The sequence below is a fragment of the Necator americanus genome, chromosome V (genome assembly GCF_031761385.1).
Source record: "Necator americanus strain Aroian chromosome V, whole genome shotgun sequence".
NCBI classification, from domain to species: Eukaryota; Metazoa; Nematoda; class Chromadorea; order Rhabditida; family Ancylostomatidae; genus Necator; species Necator americanus.
Genome location: NC_087375.1, coordinates 35,047,414 through 35,068,502, shown reverse-complemented (window position 1 = coordinate 35,068,502; position 21,089 = coordinate 35,047,414). Strand labels below are relative to the sequence as shown.

Below are 21,089 nucleotides of genomic sequence, written 5' to 3'. Positions count from 1 at the left end.
ACAATCACAAGCAGACATAACTGGCCCCTCATTAATTGTAATTTAAAGTCGATCAAGTCACATCCATTGCATATGTCGTGCTTAAATTATTCAAATCTCATGCAAAATTTCGTTAAATACAGCCCTAGTTACTTCTATTTAACACGGTAGAAACAAATAATTCATCGTTAAAACAACCCATATAGATAGCACATTACGTTAAATATACTGAATTTTAATCACAACTGATTATATCACAGCTAACTGTAACTGTAACTTGGCAAGAACTGATTTTAAAAAAAGGTGGATGATATCTCATTCCTTAGGAAGCAATCACTTATGGAATTCCTCACTGTCATTTCCGAGCAATAAATTCGGAATATCGCCATTCTGATGCCGTATCGAAACCTTCAGTGCAGCTTTCAAATTTCATCGATTCGATAGATTTTCTCCGCAGCCGTGAACCAACCCTCGTAGACAACCGTATCAGGTGTAGTGTCGTAATGATAGTGACCTGGACAGGAAAAAAAAACTACAACCTGGAACGGCACGAATTAAGAAAATCGTACCGCCATCGCCGTGATCTGAGTAGCAATGAGTGTGCTCCATTCTGAATTTGTGACCGGGATCATATGAATGGAACACAGAGGCGCAAACCAATGGAGCTTTCATCGTGAAAAACCGTAGCCACTTGTTTACCTTGAAAAAGCACTATTAGAAGCAAAATCAACAACAAACTTTTGCAAATTTGAGGAGGTGGGGGCTTGTCGGTTTTACTTGAGTAGGGTGATGAGGAAACCTCGTTGATCCTCGTTCGCTCGCTCGTGGATGCGGTGCGTGTTCGGTGTTCTCACGTAGGAGCTCGTAGGAGCTAGGGTGGTTTCCAAACTCTTTTTTCATAAGACGATTTGAGGGAATTGAACGTATCCATGCGCTCAAACTTGTAATCTACAACCTGGACTCTATCGAACCACAGAGTTCCCCAACATCGTCACTTTAGTGATATCCTCCTTTTGACCATTCGAAAGTTATAGAACCTGATATGGTTAAAAAAAGACATACAAGTAAAGTTGGTGACTAGTGACTTAGGATTTTTATTACTCTAATTGAATAGACCGAGACCATGGTTCTGTGGAATGTATTTATTGTATGAATATAGGTAGACAGAATAGTTGCAAGCAATGTGATCGAATGAAGGAGTGGGCAGAGCGTTGTCTGCCGCACTCTTGGGCGGTACAAGTGGTTATACCACTAAAATAACCATAACAGCGAACGCTACTTTATACCACGTCCTTTGTTTATCATCGGAGTCGATGATAACAAGCACCACCATTACAAATCTGGGCTTTTTCCTAGCTTGCGTGTTTTCTTTCGCAGTAAAGTTGGTGTGAGAACCGGTTTCCGTGCATGCACTGAAGTTCTCATCTGTGAACCTACTATTATTGTAATTGTCAAACGAAAATAAAGTAAAATATAAAGCTGGAATAAACCTCTAGCACGATCAAGTGCCAGATTTTGATCGAGTAGAGGAGAAAAAAAAAGATCACGGAAGAGTATTAATATAATATAGAATATAATATCTCCACACAAAATTCCTTTCCACCGTGGTTATTTGGCATTGCAAGCGGAGCAGAAAACAATAAACAACAATAATAACAACAAAGAAAACAGAAAGCATGCAAAGAGAAACACTTACATCCTCCTCTGCCTTGAACGGACATCCAGGAAAATCAGGCATCACATGAAGTTTTGCTTCACCTTCACGTAACAAAAATATCCCACAAAGTGATACACACCTGCGAAATAGGTTAAATCTACCATTGAAAAGTTGAATGCATTTTGTTTTCCTTTAAACCACTCACTTCTCGCCGTAGTGTTTGGCGAGACCTTTTCTTATTGTTTCTGGAAAGTTGTCCTGTCCTGTGCGCACCGAGCATTTCACATGAACTAAATGTGACGTGATATTGGATGAAGCAGTACGAGACGGTAGAGAAAAAAGCTCTGTCTCTCAGTCAAAAACGACAGAAAACAAACAAAAGCTTTTGCTAGGCACAATCATGGTTCTTTGATCTGTTGAGCACAAAAAAAAAACTGTACACAAAGAGATGTTTGAAAAAAAAAACATTCAAAAAAGCTAACCAACTTCTGCAGGACCAGGTTCGCCTGACACTGCTAAGTTCGCCATCAGGCTAAACTTTGGAGAATTGATGACATCCACCTTGTACGGCTTCGATTGGCCTTCCTCTATTGATGCCACCTTCGTGGCAATCTGCAAAAAATGTAAAGGTAGCAAGATACGGCAAACAGAAGACGGATGGAAGAACCCTCTATGGTCTCCTTCTGTATTAACTATATTGATTACAGTGATGCGATTTACTTGCAATATTACTTAATATATTTAGAGATTCACTTAGTTTAATTAGAGGAAAGGATATCAGTCATGAAAGACATCTCGAGTGAAGTATGGTTAGGAAGGCAACCGCGCACTTAATTGTGGAAATGAATAAGTTACTCGGAGCCCTAAAGCCTAAACATTAATCTCAGAGGATCTATGACATTCACGCTAAAGCTACTAGGAAAAAAGAAGATAGAGCCTCGAGAACGAAGAGCGCGGTTGAGTGCACAATCAAAACATAAAACACTAAGTAAGTAATTCAAACTGCATTATCGAAGATTTATTCTTTAAGCATATTTTATTATCCAATATTCATAAGTGATGAATTTCTCGTCATACCTTTGATGAAGCAAAATTAGCGTCAGCGACCATCTCGCAGTTTTTCCCAACAACCTGCCAAGGACCTGCTCCTGGACCGAAAACAAACGAGGACGGCGCGTTACAGTCTTTACAAATTTGCTGAAAAAGAAAAAAAAACCTGAAATACACTGAGAAACAAAAAAAGCGAACTCAATGTATTTTAAACTCTATCCGCGAACTCACCTGAAGATCAAATTCCTTTTCTTTATGGAGTGTTGGAAAGAGATTCCCTGGACCACCTACTTCAGCGATCACTAGTTTACGTCCAAATCCATTTGATGTCATTGAGAAAGGAGCAGACGAGAGATCTATTAATATGTGGGCTGATTCCGAAAGTGTTTGCAATGTAGATGCAGTGGAGAGCAGAATTCAGAAAATCTTTCCCAAAACACCTCTTTTTGTTCAAATAGAATAACGAAATATAGGAAGAATGTAGCCAAATTCCGAACGTAATGGAAATCTTACAGTTACTGTAGGAGCACTGTCACATAACGTTTTTTTCGTTTTCTCCTCATCGCCGTTGCTGACGACGAGGAGGTTGGCTGTGCAAAGTAACGTCGCTCTACGAAAGCGATGCGTCGTCGATGACGATGACGACGCAAAGAGACGTCGTCATCGCAATCAGTGACCATCGCTACTGTTTCGCTAATGGTGGCAAATCGTAGGAATCGATATCCATAAACGCCCCTAACGATGAAGAATTATACACCAATAGGAGAAAATGTAGCAGCTCCTTTACATTCAAAAATTGCAACCTTAAAATTCAGACATCGCCTCATTCATAGGAAGAAGAAAAGAGAAGAGAAAAGTTATGTTAACATATATCAGTTTCTAAACGCGCCATGAATAGACTGGTACCACAAATTTACTCCTCCTTGTAGCACGATATTATATGAAATCATCACGTAAGCAATTAGTTGATAAGGGAGGACAAACTCAGTAATAAAGGTTCAATGTTTGCAGGTGATAAAGGACTTATAAAAAAGCAATTAAGTAAAAATAGCGGAAGAATTCCGATACTAATCCCTTTACTTCCTGACATTTGTTTACAATCAATCCACATACACAACTATTTTAACGCTTAAAAACATTTCAAATGGCCATATCCGAGATTAAGTAAGAAGAGCAGAGACACAAGTGAAATGTTGGTGCCCAGACTTTTGCAAACCGTTTTTTTTTTCTTTTGTTTTTTGAAAAGAAAACAAATAAATATTCTTCGATAGGCTCTTAATTATTGGTGTCAAAACGTTAACAAAGAAAATTCTGAGGTAAAGTGCAGTTAAAGAAGGGGAATGGGTGGGAGAGAGAGTGGCACTCAACCGCCTCATTATTTCTGGAAGTGAATAACTAAATCGTTAGAGGTTCTAAAACCTAACCATTAGTCTTAAAGGATCCATGAGATGTAAGCTAAAGTTACTATGAGGAAAAAGGAAGATAGAGCTTCCAGAAATAAGCACGCGGTTGAGGCTCCCCTCCCCCTCCCAAAGACACTTTACCCCTACATTTTCCCCAAATTCTGGGGACACATACTTACGAAAACAGCTCTACTACTACTTCATTAGAAGAAAGAAATTCAAAGAAAGATCACGTACCGGGACATGTTGTTACGTTCACTTCCACGTTTTTGAAATTTGTTTTCAGAGCTGCCTCAACTATTGATCGCAGTTCATTGTTGGACGGTTTTAGAGTGTCGATAACAATTGGTTTTGAAGACATCTGTAATCGTAAGAGTTTGAGAGGATGGTTAAATCCAAAAACTCGACAAACAAATGGAAAGTGTAAAAGGGAATCGCGCAGTAGCGTTGTGGAAAAACGCGCACGGCTGACAAACGATGTGCATCTGCAATTCGATACGATAACTAATGCGGGCGGCATTTGATATGGATTGCTAGAGAAAGAGAATATTCGGCGTTAAAAGGCTGCAAAGCTTCCTTCTAGTACCCTCAGAGGTCCTTAGGACGAAAAAAGAAATCGATCGGAATGATAGAATTCAACTCGGCGATGGCGACAAAGATTAACACCAGCAATTCTATTTTTGATAGGTCAAATTTAGAGGTAAAGTCTCATTTGACCTCCGTCACGAGCACTGTCCTATTAAAAATAAAATATAAATCCAAAACACGAAACGAGCTAACCATGACGGGAATCTCATCCAGTTTAGCTCCATCGCTACTTGCCGATGATTGAGGGAATTTTACTGCGAAATAAAACACGCAAGCTAGGAACAAGCCCAGATTTGTAGTGGTGGTGCTTGTTATCATCGACTCCGATGATAAATAAAGGACGTGGTATAAAGTACCGTTCGCTGTTATGGTTATTTTAGTGGCATAACCACTTGTACCGCCCAAGAGTGCGGCAGACAACGCTCTGCCCACTCCTTCATTCGATCACATTGCAGCTGTTCTGTGTACCTATATTCATACAATATAGTCGGGTCAAAACGACATGAAACACGGACATTTGCGCAAGCGGCTGCGCTCAAAGCGTAGCGGTTGGGATCGCGTAAGGATCCACGCTACCGCCACACACCTCTGCAGTTCCCCATGATCCCACCTCGATTCCAACCGCTGTCTCCACCGCACCGCTTCCGAGCGCGGCCGCTTCCGCAACGGTCCGTGCTTCATGGTGTTGATTGACCCAAGTATAAATACATTCCACTGAACCATCGTCTCGGTCTATTCAATTAGAGTAATAAAAACCCTAAGTCACAAGTCACCCACTTTACTTGTGTATCTTTTTTCCATATCAGTTTCTATAGCGTTCCAACGGTTAAAGGGAGGATATCACGAAACTGACGATGTTGGGGGACTCTGTGGTTCGATAGAGTCCAGGTTGTAGATTACAAGTTTGAGCGCATGGATACGTTCAATTCCCTCAAATCGTCTTTCAAAAAAAAAGAGTTGGGAAACCATCCTAGCTCCTACGAGCTCCTACGTGAGAACACCGAACACGCACCGCGTCCACGAGCGAGCGGTCGAGGATCAATGAGGTTTCCTCACCAGCCTCTTCAAGTAAAACCAATGAGTAGGCCGCTGAGAAGGAACCACAGCGAGTGCAAGGGTTGCGGGTTCTCACGCACCTCTTAGGAACTAAGCTGGTTCCCACGAATTTTTTTCTGACGATTAGGAAGAATTAAGCGTGGTCACGCTCATATTCGTAATCTACAACCTGAACTATATATTGTCTTACAAAGATCCTGACATAATCAATTTCGTGATATGCTCCCTTAAATTCCTGAAAAGTAATAAAAACGAAGCAGTAAAGGTATCAGAAGCAAAAAAATGAAACGGATCAAAAACCTACACACATGGTTTAGGGCGAGGCGACCGGAAGCAAATGCATGGCCCATCGATTTCAAAGAAAAGTATTTCAATAAGTGTTGAGCAGTAAATGCAGCTGCTCTGTGCCCCATCGAAGCCGAGTTAGTGAAAGAGTGAAGCTGTTTTTTGCTAATGTCATTAAGGAGACATCTGATAACGCGCTATCGGAATTAGGAAACGCACAAACAAAAAGAAGGAAACAATAAGGCCTGGGTGGAAGTAGCCAGGGCTATCCATCTATCTGACAAGGAAACTATTCTGTGGCGATAAGCAAGTCTAGCAGAGAGTCAACTATGCGAAGTGGAAGGGTAACTTGGATTAAGTTCGTCGAGTAAAGTGTTTGCCGTTGTGCACACAGCACACATTGTAATTGATACCTAAATACTGGTGGATTATGGTATGTCGAGGTCAGTGGTGATTCTGTTCTGCTTCTGTGTAGGTCAAGTTACCGAAGAGCCGCATACAACGGATCTCTTACGTGGGTCGGGAATCCGTGGATAATGCTAGCGGGGGAAATGTAGTTGGAGGAGGAGGAGAGGGCGGGGGGAGGCATTCAGTCGCGTCCTTACTTCTGGACGCTCTTTCTTACCTTTTTCTCTTTATAACCTTAGCTAACACGTCATAGATCCTCTAAGACACATGCTTAGGTCTTATGGCCCCGATTGATTTAGTTATTTACTTCCAGAAATAAAGGCGCCAGTGAGTGGGTTCTCCAACTGCGTTTTACCCAGTTCCTGGTGGGGTTGTAGATTGCGAGGTTCGTGGTGTTTCTCTCCTTAACTGTTGCCAAAAACGGAAGAAACCCTTTTTTACGACGCTGGCGCCCTGGTTAGCCCAAGTCAGACTTCGGTGCTGGGCGACAGCCCTATCGCGTCATTTTGAGCGTGACTGCGCGTACATAATTGCACCACAAGTCAGCCCGTTTCGATCTGACTGTATTAAACGCGAAAGTTCTCGCGTTCACAGCAGCTTTTTGCTGATTTTTAATTTTCTGCTGATGCCACTGAATTCTATGGATCGAAACAGTGAAGTACTCTTGGGTTATCAAGCGCACCCAGTCCACTTATTAATGTCTTTAAGGGCATATTCAATAGAATAAAGATTTTTATTTTCATTTTTCTAGATTTTCTTTACGAATAGAAGAGATTCTTTTTGGAGGTCATTCTTCCACAATGTTAAAGGAGTCGAGCATACCGGGTACCGGGTGTTTAATTACACCTTGATTTCTGTTCTGATCCTTATCATCACTGAAAACCCCATATCGAAAATATTTTTTTATTTTTTCAACGTGAATATAGTCCAGTCAAAACGATATGAATCACGAGTGTAGTTGCAGTGCATTTGCGTACGCGCTTCATACGGCGCGGTGGAGGCAGCGGTTGGGACCGTGGTGGGACCATCGTAAACTGCAGCGATGGGTGGTGCCTGCAAGGGTTCCACCACGCTCCTGGCCGCTACGCTTTACCGAAGAGCCTCGAGAGAAGCTGGTATGTCGTTTTGAGCCTACTATAGGATCGCTGGTCCCGTTTTGGTCACGGTGCGAGTTCCATTGACTTTTTTTTCGCATTATTATCCGCTCAGGTGTGTTTTTCCGCAATGATTGAGTGAGCCGGCGGTTGTTTTACACTCTTGTTGTTCCTCGACGTCGAATCTGTAAACTTCCTTCAGTCCTGTGCCACATTTCGGATGCGCCACCCTTTCATAACACTTGCAGTTCTTTGTTGTTTTCCTGGAATTGTTTTCCTTTAACCATAGTGAGAGACACATGATTGTTACTGTCTTACTGTACCATAGAAAAAAGATGTTATTTCTCCATTTTAAAGCACACAGTTTTACAGTTGAGCCAGTTCCTGCCACAGTGGTGTTTCCATGACGTTGATATACGCAACTGGAAAAGATAAGATAGTTCTTTTTTCTCGTAATAGAAAATTCTGCCCATTTTCCCAGCTTCTGTGGTTTTGACGACACCAAGGCTTTCAACTGTGTTCTTGTTTCAGCTGTCAAGCTTGTAATAAATTGTAAAGACGTTTTTTTTTTCTTTTACACAAGTCAAATTCAACAGAAAAATCCAGTCTTCTACAGTACTTCCCTCATCGTGCGTTCAGAATCCTAACGGAGTGGACACATCATTCCTGGTGTTCAAGGTTCTATCATTTTTTGTTTTGGGTTTTAAGTGGCTTCAAGAGAACTTTTTTTTCTGAAGGAGATTGTCTCTAAATCATTCAAGGATGATATATCCATGTGAATAAAAGTCGCTGTAATGGTTCATACTCCAATTCACGCTTTCCAAATGTAATCCACTTCCTGTCTATTTTATACAAGCTTTTACTCAACCGAATATTCGAACATGTCCTCAGTTTTAACCATTCAAGTGTTCGAATTATCCGTAGAGGTGAAGAATTTCATTGTTTGCATGTCTGAAATTAAATTTGGATTTAAACATCCGTGCATTTATATAGAAGGTAAAGTAGGACAAGTCTCGTATCAATTTATCCGGAGGGATGAACGCCTTGGATGGCGCCACGAGGGATTCGAACCTCTAATCCATCCAATTCCAGCCACAGCGGGACCTCTTACCGACTGCTCTACACCGCCTTATATGTACACATGTACTTGTGTTTTTACAAATCTTTTTTCACTAAAAGTGGAACGAAAAGGCAGAAAAGAAGGGAATGGAAGACTGATTAGATGTTTCGTAGTTTCTCCTGAAAATACGTTTTTGTTTCATCTAAATAAGTTTGGAGACTTCTCCGCGGAACTGCAGTGGAAACAGAACTGATCCATTACTACAGACATGACCACGAGTGTTTTTGTGTTGTGCTTCCTGTACAGTTGGGCTCCTACTGAGTGAGAGAGAAGGGAATCGATTTACCAGGATCTGTATTTTACTTTATTTCTCCGTTCTTTAATGTTTTTTTGTTGTCTATCTCATTGATAAAGCGGGGGTAGGTTAGAGCCGCTCGCACGATCGATGGAGTCGAACCAATGCCACCAACCTTCATCCCTCCGGGGTCTTGGTACCAGACTTGTCTGGGAGGATAAAAACACTGACTTGACACATCGGCTAGCCACCGCAAGTCATAGGCCAGATACACGTTCGTAAACCTCAAACAATTCTGAATTGAAGTGAACGTGGGGGCGCATCCCAAGCGGATTGATTAACGCCAGAAACTTTATCCTTTTATCCTTTTATCTCATTGATGTGTTTGTTTCAATCCTGATTTTTGCTTGTTGTGAGTTTTTTTTTGAACCTCCCATAACTCAAATATTATTGATTGGGATAGTTTTAGTAAATGTGAACATACAACAATAAGGCTCGTGATGAATATGAATATAAATATGAAAAAGTAGATAATATAAATATGATAAATAAATAAATAAATGATAAATGTGAATAATATAAATATATAATGAATTAATAACCCTTTTTGACCATCTCTTGTTCCTGGGGCGGCATAATTACAATATTAATTGAATTTATAAAGTAGTTAACTCGAAAAATGTTTTAGAATCAGTTTGATGAACGAATTAAAAAATCAGCACATCAGTCGGCTACGACGAATCGACATGTCACCATATGTCATTTCAAATTATCAACGGAAAATCGAAATTGCGAACAATATTTTATTATTTAGAGGAGTAGAGATTTAAAGATTTTATGTCTGAAAATGAGAAAATAAAATAAAAATAAAATTTCTGAAATTTCTATTCCTTTAAATTTTTCTTGTTTTATTTTAAATTAAAATTTCGCACTTTGGCCTGTCTGGGATTAGTTAGTATCGCAGCATGATTTGGAAATCATGCATCTTAGTTTTTCAGATCTTTTTTTTTTCGTGTTTTGAAATTCCCTATATTGTATCCGATTAAAATAACATGCTTTTTAATTATTTTTCTAAAATTTTTGTGGGACATGGGATCCAGGGCGTGATTTTTGATCTCTCGCATACTACCACCACCCCCGGATAGTACCGTATCTAGTGGAAGAGTTTTTATAGTGGTTATTTTTTTCGTTGCTTTTGCTAGTTGCGTTGAGATATGTTGACCACGCCTCTTCTTTCGGGAATGGAGTGGTCCTTCTGCTTTGCGAGCGCCCTAAGCGGTTACTACATATTTGATTTGTTCTTTATTCTTCAATTGGTAAATAGTTTGTGATCGATCCCTGTAATCAATCGATATTTCTATGTGTTCTCTTCTCATTAAACATCTCATTATCATAGTTTCATCCATTTTTTTTGCATAGTAGTGCATGGTTACGGTTGTGTACGCAATTACGTATTGTCTCATCTCGTCTAAATGTACGAGACCCTCCTCGGACTCGTACTGTCCTCAATATTTTAAAGAAATATCGAATTGTCTAGCTGGAATTCGCTCAAAAATGATTTTTATTTTTACAAATAAAAAAAACTAATAAATAACTATAAAAATATAGTTTAATTTTCACTAGTTATGCATTAATTTACTGAAAAAGGTGTTGTTATCGTGCTGTTTTCGTACTTTGTGTGAAAATTTCTCACGAAAGTACCAAAATTTCAGTTGAGTTTCAAATGGGAGGACTTTGTTTCAAAATAACAACACAATTCATTGTTGGGCTACAGCGAGTGTTTGAGAAGGAATAAAATCTAGCGAAAAAAATGTGAAAAGAACTCAGGAAGCAGTTGATCACAAAAAAAAGAGAAATAGTCACTTTTAACGGACGGGAGATAACTAGAAGCCATGTATTTGCTAGACATAAAACCATATACGCTCCGGGATTTCCGAATATAGGGACCTAGGCAAACTGCTTTTAAATATTTTCTTTTAGCGTACCGGGGCGTAGCGTAGCGTATTTTGCATATTATTTCCGTATTCTCGCCACAAATATTCTCATAATTAGGAGATTTCTTCAAAATCACCTATTCTGAATTTAATCCCCGATTTTCGGCAGAGTTTTCGCTTAAAGGCATTACCCCATGAATGTGGAGTGGTACGGATTTCCGGTGAAGTATTCGTATACGGCATAGCATAGATTATGTGGAGGAGGGTGATTCCGTTCATTTCTTCTTAATTGGCGTAAAAAACGGCCCGGAAGACACGGCTTCGAGCGTTCCGGCGCACTATTTTCTACAACGAGTTCGATTGGAGCGCGCCAGCTCTGTGCACACGCCGCACCTTCCGGACCGTTTTTCGCGGCAATTAGGAAGAAATGGACGGAATTACCCCCGTCTCCATAATCTACGATCCCGTATACGAATACACCACCTGAAATCCGTGCCACCTAAGATTCGTGGGATGATGCCTTTAACTGGATTCGAGAACTTTCGGCATGGACGCGACAGAAGTCTCTTCCAGTTCCAGATGTCAGTTCCATTCTCGTCATCTGCGCGCTGACATTTCTACCGAACTCTATCAATAGCGATTTTTCTGTTAACTAGTTGCGACTAGAATTGAATCACGTGTTGGGAGGGGGCATTTAACTGGCGGCGAGCGGGGCGGTGCTGATCTTCGCTCGTTCGTACGAAGGCGCTCAGCCTCCCTGCCTCGCTCCCTTCCTCTCTCAGTCATGTGACACTCCTCACACAATCATTACGAGGCATGCCCGATCCGTTCATAAAAGAAAAAAAAAGAATCCTCTTCAGAAATGCATCCGAACATGGAGCAGATGGTCGTAGAATCGCGTGAAACATTGGCTGAACCCCAATGTTGTGGCCAGCGACATGGAAAAATCCATGAGGTATCGAATACACTGATCCGCTTTTCTCCTTCTTACCGTATGTAGACGACACGTGTTCGTACGCGCAGTGCTCGATTGATCGATCGATTGAACGACAGCTTCCTCCTTCGTTCCAGGTTACCGGACATAAATTCACTGCAACGCTGTTTCATCAGCCGACCTTCTGCTCTCACTGCAAAGAATTTATCTTCGGATTTGGAAAACAAGGTTATCAGTGCAAAAGTGAGTCTATGGTCATCTGGAAGTTGTGGAATGTTGCCGAAAATTCTCGAATGTTTCTTCCAGAGTGCAAGGTAGCCGTACATAAGCGATGTCACAAGGATGTGATGTGGGGATGTCCTCATAATAAGGAGGATAACGTGAGAGAAGAGATCGAAGCGGAAGATTGTGAGGTCGAGTGAAATTCACAGTTTTTCTAGGATTTTCCCAAATAGAGCTAAAATTCTGTAATCATGGATATTCACCGTTCTACGGAATGTTTTGATACAGGATTTTTCAAATTTCAAATTCTCACTTTCCCTTCTTTTAGAACGAGAAAAAGTGAAATTTATGAAAAACTCAGACAAAAGCCATGAAAACAGTTTACAAAAGCTTTCACTTGTTGAAAACAGAAAACATGCAGAAAGAAAACATGTGGATCTTGTGGATCCTTGCGTTGTTAACATTTTCAGGACGTCTGTGACCAATGCACTCTTTAAAATGCTTGTAAAAAGTTATTTGTAGTGAATTAACTGAAAATAATAATTTAACACGTTGGTGACAACGTAGTCAACATGTGGACTACACTTTTTTAGTTTCGTGGGACCCCATGTGGACCACAGCTGTTTTTTTTTATTTCTTGTTTTTATTTGATCCAGGTCCACTTCCACTTTTTTGTCACTTTTTCTCCTCGAATAATTAAACCAGACCTAATTGAAGCAGTATACTGCATGATCTCAGAAAAATTTTTCTTTTTTTTTTGGGGGGGGGGGGGGATTTTAATGATAATAACTATAACGTGTGGGCTGTGATCGCCGCAACGGGGAAAAAGGCCCCGGTCCCTCATGCCTCAATGCTTCTGAAAATGCGATCATCGTCAATGTGTTTAAAAGAAATCTCCTCCGATTTTAGGAGAAAGAACTCCTTCAGCTTTTTCTGACGTTCTCAGCTTTAACGCCTCTTCCAGAATCACACAAATCAATTCAACGTCGATGCACCACATCATTTCTCTGCTCGAACATTCCATCGTCCAACGTTTTGTAATCATTGCGGTTCGTTGCTCTACGGGCTGAAAAAACAAGGTCTTCAGTGCTCCGATTGCAATGTAACCGTTCATAAGCGGTCAGTTAACCTGAGTAATATAGACAGAAATATTTTTTATAGAAGTGTATTTTAAGAAAATTTGCGAGTTTTTGTCGTCGACTTTTTTAAAAATGATTTTTTGATTTTTAATTAAATTTTTCAAAGACTATTTGACCGAATGTGTTGTTTCCATTTACTGATTTCAGATGTCAACTGAATGTCGCCAATATTTGCGGCCTCGACACGAAACAGGCGGCCACTGAGATATCACGTCTTCGTGAAGCACAAAACCAGGACGATCAATAAGAACCTGGTACGTGGATGAACAAATAATTGGATAAATAAAAAAAAACCAATGAACCATAGATTCTGCTAATACTTTTGCCCTGAAATTCAGGCTAAAAACAACGAAAGCGAAACAAACTTTCCGATTACCGCTCGATGCTCCACTCACTTCGGCGGTTTTGTTTTTAATAAGTATTGGTTGCGGACGGGATACATGTGAACGCCGTTCCTATAGTTGAGCAACGATCGATACATATTAAATGAACTGAAATCGCCGTCGCTTGCTGTTGCTCGTACTCGTCGACGACGAAATATAGTCGGCTTCAAAATTTTGGGCTCGGCCGCGGACCGCGACGCGCCTGCCGCAACGCATAGTACTCTTCTATTGATTGACCAATACTCTCTCATTCCATCATCCTGACCCAGTTGAACACGGTGTACATTGACTGGCCATAGATTGACGAAGTCCGCAGAAATTTCAATCCTCAAGATTCTAGGGTTTTCACAGAACTCAGCAGCAGTACTACGTTTATTCGAGAAACTTTTTAGGCACAACTTTTCTCCGATGCTCTATGATTGCTTAGCTGAAACGGTTTATTTTCGTGCAATAAACACTTTCCCTTTCAGGATTCTCCGAGATCATAAACACATCTTCGGCGAACTTCTCTACGCTTTGCTTACCGTAAACATCATTGATCACTAAGTAATACTGTATTTGTTTTCAACAACAGTAATTCTAATTGCAATCCTTTACCTTTGTACATTGATCATATATGTAGTCATTTGTCACTATTTTAAAGCATTTTTTTTGTAACTTCTAATCTCTTATGCATCATTTGAATTTATTACATTCATTTAAGCATAATAAAGAAATGTGAGATTTTCGATATCTGATCCGATTCACACCTAAACTTATTAATTTCATAAATTTGCTAGTGTTCTTATAACCTCGTAAATTCTTTTTTTCACGCTTTAGCTTTTTTTTAGTTGTTACTCCGAGATCCTCAATACTAAAGTCGTAACGTTCTTAAAAACTCAGTTTTATTCACATTTAGTTTTTACTTAAACTTACAATGGAATTTTCATCAGTTTTCTGGAAGCTGAACCTACATATGTACCTAAGACAACCATTAACTTACACCTACATATTATTTATTCTTTTACAAGATCCTATCGTCGCGCAGTTTCTATTGGTCACAGGAGAAAAAACTCGGGACCGAAAAATTAGAATCGATTTCTTCTGTGGCCTTTTGAGAGAATGAAAAAACTTCACAAACATTCGTTTGTCGCTGATCTTCTCGAACTGCAAATATTGTCGCCGAACGATCGAGGATTCTACCCAGACTGGTCGTTTTCTACAACATAACAGTGGTCCAAGTGAGAATAACTTGAGAAATTTGAAAGAAAAATTGTTGCCAATTATACGCGGATCTGTATTTGACATATATCTTTTTTTCCATGTTTAGTTAACCGCAAAAAAAAAGTCATTCTATTGTTTTATTTTTGTTTTTTTCAGCTTTGTAATAATCATCGGAATTCTTTTTCTACAGTAGTTGGAATTTGGCAAAATGGATTTGCCAGTATCAAATCAGCAAATTCTCTGTTGAAATCCTCCGGAGGGATTGCGCCCTCCTCATATTAGTGGACTATTGGAATGAAGTGCAGGAAAAGGTAGACAGATCCTTTATGTCTGTTCTGACCTCTGGATCAGAACCCTTCAAAATCACCTTGATCACCTTGATCAGCTTGACCCCCGTTGATCTTCGAACTGGTCGAGCGGGCGCCATTAATTCTTCCGTTTTTCCCGATCGCGTGCCAGAGTAGCCCAGTGGTTCCTCCTTTCGCGTGGGACACGAAGAGCATCATAATTTTCTTTGAAGGAATTCGTGAAGAAATCTGACCATCGGGTCGGCGGTCTTCCTGTAGTGCGCTTAATATCGCGGGGAACCCAGTCGCTCACCGCTCTGGTCCAACGGATGTCGTTAAAGCGCATCACGTGTCCGGCCCACCTTATTTTACTTTCTTTGGCAAACGCGGCGGCGTCTCTAATTTTCGATCGCAGACGTAGGAGAGAATTTGAATCCCGTCCCTCATTTGCGTAAAATGGGACACTCCCAGCATCACCCTCTAAATTGCGCGTTCAATGACCCCCACCGCGTTTTCTTTCTGCCTGCGAAATGCCCAGGTTTCCGAAGCATAGGTCAAAGCAGGAAGTGCGGTGGTGTTGAAGGAGCGAGCGAGTGGTCCTGGTCTTCTTCACTACATCCTCGACGCTCTTATACGCTCCCCGAGCCGCTCGTCTCCTCCTGCCCAGCTCGGGGGTCAGGTCGTTCATCATGTTCAGTTTTCGACCCAGATAAACGTAGCTGGTGGATTCGGATATGTTCGTTCCGTTGAGCGTGAATGGGGCATCCGAGAGCCATCCGTTGCGCATGAACATCGTCTTTTGCAGATTCAGCTGAAGACCAATGCATACACATGTTTCGTCGAATTCAGTCAGCATTCGTTCCGCTTGGCTGATGCTAGGTGTTATCAGTACTATGTCATCAGCAAAGCGCAAAAGGTGTAGCTGCCGACCATCAACCTTCGCTGCCATGTCGTCCCATTCCAACTTTCGCATTGCGTTCTCGAGGGTGGCTGTGAATATTTTGGGTGAAATTGTATCACCCTTTCGGACCCCCTCTTCACGTCAATGATGATATTCTTGTAGAATGGCGAAATTCCGGTCGTGAAGTTACTTTACAACTCTCGAAGTACCTTTATGTACCGGGTAGCGACGCCCTGGGTGTCCAAAGCTTCCACGACCGCTTCCGTCTCAACTGAGTCGAAGGCCTTCTTCATGTCGATGAAGGTGAGACAGAGCGTCATCTTGTACTCTCGTGATAACTCGATGAGTTTCGAAACAAGAAGAAAAACCTTTCAAAATATGTAGAACAATTTCCTTGTATCCCTCTTCCTCGTGTTCTGCAGGAATAACACATAATTCTTGATTGTCCCATATCCTTCTTTCCACGATCGTTCCATATCCTTCTTTCCACGATCAATATTTTTAATTCACAGCAAATTGAGCCCAAAGATTAAAAAAATCAACGATCGATCGCATCGATTAAAGAAAACTATTGATTATTCTGCCCACCATATTGTGGATATGAGTAATTTTCGTCCTTGAAAAAATAAAAATAAAAATATCAGAAAAGTACAAATTTAGTGGGACAACCTAATATACATGATGAGGTATATTCGTATCAAGAGGCTCACATGCTGGAATTATTCCTACTGGCTACTGTTTTTAACGTTTTTCTGGCTTCTAACAAGCAATTTGTAACCATTTTCCTACTAAAAGTTACAGAAGCACTTAAACACGTGCTATTGGCTAATAGCAGTAGATTCATTAATACTGCAAAGAAAAGAAAATAATCCTCATCCCCCTAGGACAACGCCTTTGCTTTTCTTTTCTTTTTCCTTAGTCTCGCAAGAGAAATATCTCGGAAGGTATGTTTGACATTCAAAATTCGAAAAGCAGCAGAACACATAAATCGCGGGATACGAACGACCGTTAAAAAAACTTCTGCTGCACTTGTTTGTCGTCTGGAACCGCTTGAATTTTCCTTTAGACCTTCTCCACCGATATTTTGAGGTTTTTGTAAGCTTTAAGGCGTGATCGATGATGACGTATGTTTGTTTTTTCGTTCCCTTCCAAATATTCGGTAACCAATACCGTAAGAGACGTTATTCTACTGGATTGATAAGCATTTCAATTTCTTTTCTCTAGTTTTTTTTCCGGAATTTATTCTAAACGAAAAACACAATAAATTAATCAATAATGCTCACTCTTGTCGTTTACCACCGTCTCAGATTGTTCAGCAAGTTCTTTTTCGTGGTTTCAAAGATTTTTTTGTGTGTAATTCGATCTTTCCATACATAGCAAAAAAAACTCACGAACAGCATCAAGGAGCATCCAGGAGCATTCGGGACTAATACCCAAGGGGGAGTGGTATCGGAAATGATCTGCTTTTTCCAACTGACCCAGAAATGAGCAACATAAAAATAGAACAGTCAGTAAAAATAAAAATAATAGTCAGTAAAAATAAAAAATAAAGTCAATAAAATAGTCAGTAAAATTCAGAAAAAAAAATCAAACATACTATATCGTAGCGTAGAAATCAAATGCTAGCGCTCTCTATCAAGCAATCAGGATCATTCCGTTGATATTTTCTATTTTATTACTATTACTATTATTACTATCATTATTACCAAAATTAAGTTTTCTATTTTATATTTGAAAAGAATACTCTCCTGATTTACTCTTCAGCCGAACATATTTATGGATGGTCCAAACGATGATTTGACAAATATCAAAATGCGAAGAAGCCTTGTTTCAAGTGACGTCTCTGGTTTTACGGATGAAAATTAGGTTTTTGGTTTGGAAAAGATATAAGAAAAAGATTTTAAAAAATATAAGAAAAAACACTTTGAAAAAGTTTTGAGATTCATTTTTGAAACTTAACGATACACTACTAATCACTTTTCTGGATAATTTCCAATGGTTACGAGAGATTCGTACGTTGAAAGCAAGTTTTTCGAATGTTTCAACCTTCTCCAACTGATAAGCCCCTCACGTGTTGTCTCAGAGAGCACACCTATTCGGAGCAGCGTGACGAATTCTGATAGCAGCCGATGTTTGCAAGAAATCCAGGAAAATGGGAAAAGTTCAGCTGCGATTTTAACTGCAATAAAGGTGCTGACATTTACCGCGGCTTAAATTCTTCAATATCAGATGCTAAGATTGTGTCAGACAACGATATAGGAGCAACGGCTCTCTTTGTTTTCTCTTAAGTTCCCTAAATGGTTTTTATCTAGATGAGACCTTTATTCGCCTGACGTTTCGGCTTTGTCTTCGTCTACAGAAGCCTAAGTAGAGGATCAAAGTTCCGATAATATCAATGTTAGAGCAGTCAATCAATCAATCGATCAATCAATGTTCCGATGATATCAGTATTTAAGGTAGTGAAAACGGAAGCTATCTACATTGAAACTAGTCCTATATAGTGTTCCAGTGGATGTACGGCCGCTGGTAGCTGATCAGACGGAAGTATACTGAGATTCCAAGGAAAATCAGCATTAATTTTTCTTTAGGGGCCCGATCGATGGTTAGGGACCGCCTTAGAATCGCAACCGCGTCCTCGATGGATCGATGAACTAGTTCCAAACTTCTCTGTCAAGGATAAAAGAACACTGATTTATCACATTGGGTCCCATCTGCAAGTCACGATAAGGCAGTGCACATGTTCCTGAACCTCAAGCGATTCTGAAATAAAGTAAAATCGTAAAAAAAAACAAAGATAATAAGATTTTGATGATAAAAATCAAAATGATGGAGTCGATTCCCTTTTCCTAAGCGATCCATTTCTGGATCAGTCTCCGCTGAGACTCCTCAGTAGTGAGGAGATCTTCAACATAGGCAAATAAATATTAAAAAAAAATAAAATAAAAATAAAATATATAAAAATAATATTTTATATTTTATAATTTTCATAAAATATAAAATCAAATAAATCTAAAACAACGTGTTATTATATTATAGATAAAATAATAAATATTATAGGCAAATAAATAATACAACATAGGCAAATATAAATATACAAATTAGCATAGGCAAATAACCAGTGGGGTTCATCAACGCGCACTTTATCCTTATCCGAATCACGTAAGGGCTTCGATTCCTGAATTTCTCATCTGGAAAATCGCCTTAATGTCCGGGTAATGACGCAATTTTCCGTCGTGATATCGCGCTGCGTGCTCATTATTATTTCCCTTATCAGCCCGGTGTAATTCATTCATTCGTCACCGACAGCCGAGGCATGGACGACCTCACTCCTCCCGCTCACCTTCCATTCCTCGTATAAACTGTAGTAGCATCGCCACAATTGTTAATTTTCCTCGTATTTTCCCGTGTACCGCTAATGTTTATCCATCAACTTTTTTTTATCTGCCGCTGCTGGCGACGGGCGCCATGCACACGGATAGGAAACATTTCTGTTCCCATAAAATTCTAGCATTTCTGGAGTGCTTGAAATATTGTCGATGCTAGTTTTTTTTTTCTTCGCAATGATGAAATTCGTTGCAAAGATCATTTTTCCAGTGAAAAGTAGTAGTAGTATCTCTGCTTAAATTTGGAATATCCTATATTTAAAAGAATTTCTAGAAAGTGTTCAACAGCAATAGGTACGGAGCACCGACCTAATCTTATCCCTTTGAGAGAAGAAACCAAGATTGTTTTTATCAAAATTATGCCTTTGCTTTTATTTACATGTATCGTTATCTTCTTTTTATTAATATATATACATTGATCTTTTTATAATTTTTAATTTTTTCATACCATTCCAAGTTTAGCCGCAATTTTTAAATTTTCCCTCTGGTTTAGCTTTCTCTATTCAATTTCTTTTCTTCTTCAATTTCTTCTCTTCTTCAATTTCTTCTCTTCTTCCATTTCTTTTCTTTCTTCCTTCCTTTTCATTTCTTCCTTTTTGGTGCTCCAGGGAGGAATTGACGTTTGTGTATCCATTGCTAGCTAGTGATTGAAACAAGAATTGAAATTGATCTTATTTTTTTTTCATTAATTACATAAAGTTCTTCTATATTTCGTTCCTTTTGAAAAATAGTGTTTAGACTGATAAAAGCAGCAGTTCAAAACGAATCTGCAGCAAAAACCAAAATACTAAAATTTTTAAGGGATTTTTAGTTGGATGGCTAGCAATCATATACCTTATGAGCGGGCCTGGCCTCCTCCAGGAATCATTAAGGGCAGGTTACCACGAAACTGCAAGGTTTGAATCTCTCTTGGATAGTGTGGGTTAGAAATGTTGATTACGAGTATGACCACGGCTCCACTTAATTCCTTCACCTTTTTAATCCTGAAAAAAATCCGTGGGAACTGCATTAGTTCCTACGAGATACGTTAGAACGCACACTGAGCACGCTTCGGATCCCTCAAAAACCTACCGATAGATTTTACTCGAATAGGTTGATAAGAAGACCACATTGATTGTCGACCGCTCGCTTGCGGACGCGGCGCATGCTGAGAAGCAGAGCATTACATCTGATTTCGTAGGGAAGGACACCTTCTTCCGCACCATTTTTTAAAGCTAAGCCATGCTTGTTTTCATTTGTTTTACAACCCAAAATATTCGTTTTCCCTGAAGTTTCTGTACTACGTAAATTCCATCACACCCTGCTTTTACCGTGCAGCGCAGTCGCCGCACGCCGCACGTTCATTTTCCTCTTTGTTCACGCACTCGTGTCGCTCCAATCGAGCCCGCGATGCGGTCACCGGGTTGAGAACATTTGGGTCCGAGTGTATTTGGTTTGTTACGATTTTCCCTGCCAATGCTGATCGAACCTATCCATTTTTTTTTCAAATAATTGATTTCATCATCGGCTGATTTGTTGTTTTAGCTGTGGTCTAGTGTTCAGAGAGAGCATCCATAAAATCCTAGATATACATATCTGATGAAATCTGATATTGCTATACAGTTCCAATGTTTCCTACTAATCGATCGTTTTGAAAATAACCCTAATTCTGCCAATGCCTTGAGGTTATCTTGAGGTTTTACCTTGTCGTTCAATTCCCTTTCCTCTTTTCCAGTTTCCTCGATGACCTCGCAAAACATCTTAATCCCAGCTTCAACATAAAACAATCGTTTTGTAACTCGATGCAAATTTCCAGTAAAAATTTGTGTTTTTCAAGAAAATATTTTGT

The 21,089-nt window shown here is 39.8% G+C and overlaps 4 protein-coding genes across 5 annotated transcripts; 1 reads left to right on the top strand and 3 right to left on the bottom strand.

Annotated features, from left to right (window-relative positions):
- Positions 1 to 401: 401 nt before the first annotated feature.
- On the bottom strand, positions 402 to 4,995 carry RB195_016157 (uncharacterized protein; the record flags this gene model as incomplete). The annotated part of the gene is made up of 9 exons (XM_013444111.2): positions 402 to 493; positions 549 to 678; positions 1,676 to 1,775; positions 1,842 to 1,926; positions 2,119 to 2,248; positions 2,714 to 2,833; positions 2,918 to 3,042; positions 4,327 to 4,450; positions 4,870 to 4,995. 9 exons carry the CDS (start codon positions 4,993 to 4,995, stop codon positions 402 to 404), a joined length of 1,032 nt encoding a protein of 343 aa, XP_013299565.2.
- A 217-nt stretch (positions 4,996 to 5,212) lies between these two features.
- RB195_016156 (uncharacterized protein) lies at positions 5,213 to 6,146 on the bottom strand (the record flags this gene model as incomplete). Its single annotated transcript, XM_064207187.1, has 2 exons — positions 5,213 to 5,391; positions 6,038 to 6,146. 2 exons carry the CDS (start codon positions 6,144 to 6,146, stop codon positions 5,213 to 5,215), a joined length of 288 nt encoding a protein of 95 aa, XP_064063068.1.
- Positions 6,147 to 11,322: 5,176 nt separating this feature from the next.
- RB195_016155 (uncharacterized protein) lies at positions 11,323 to 14,016 on the top strand (the record flags this gene model as incomplete). Of its 2 annotated transcripts, XM_064207186.1 has the most annotated exons (9): positions 11,323 to 11,390; positions 11,592 to 11,623; positions 11,670 to 11,764; positions 11,881 to 11,986; positions 12,050 to 12,156; positions 12,930 to 13,084; positions 13,252 to 13,322; positions 13,353 to 13,358; positions 13,958 to 14,016. In XM_064207186.1, the coding sequence occupies 9 exons, from the start codon at positions 11,323 to 11,325 to the stop codon at positions 14,014 to 14,016; spliced, it is 699 nt and encodes a 232-aa protein (XP_064063066.1). The 2 variants fall into 2 exon arrangements, with proteins under 2 accessions (XP_064063066.1, XP_064063067.1); XM_064207185.1 differs by lacking the exons at positions 11,323 to 11,390; positions 11,592 to 11,623; positions 13,353 to 13,358; positions 13,958 to 14,016 and having other exon boundaries at positions 11,672 to 11,764; positions 13,252 to 13,351.
- Positions 14,017 to 15,470: 1,454 nt separating this feature from the next.
- Positions 15,471 to 15,950, bottom strand: RB195_016154 (uncharacterized protein; the record flags this gene model as incomplete). Its single annotated transcript, XM_064207184.1, has 1 exon — positions 15,471 to 15,950. One exon carries the CDS (start codon positions 15,948 to 15,950, stop codon positions 15,471 to 15,473), a length of 480 nt encoding a protein of 159 aa, XP_064063065.1.
- Positions 15,951 to 21,089: the final 5,139 nt, after the last annotated feature.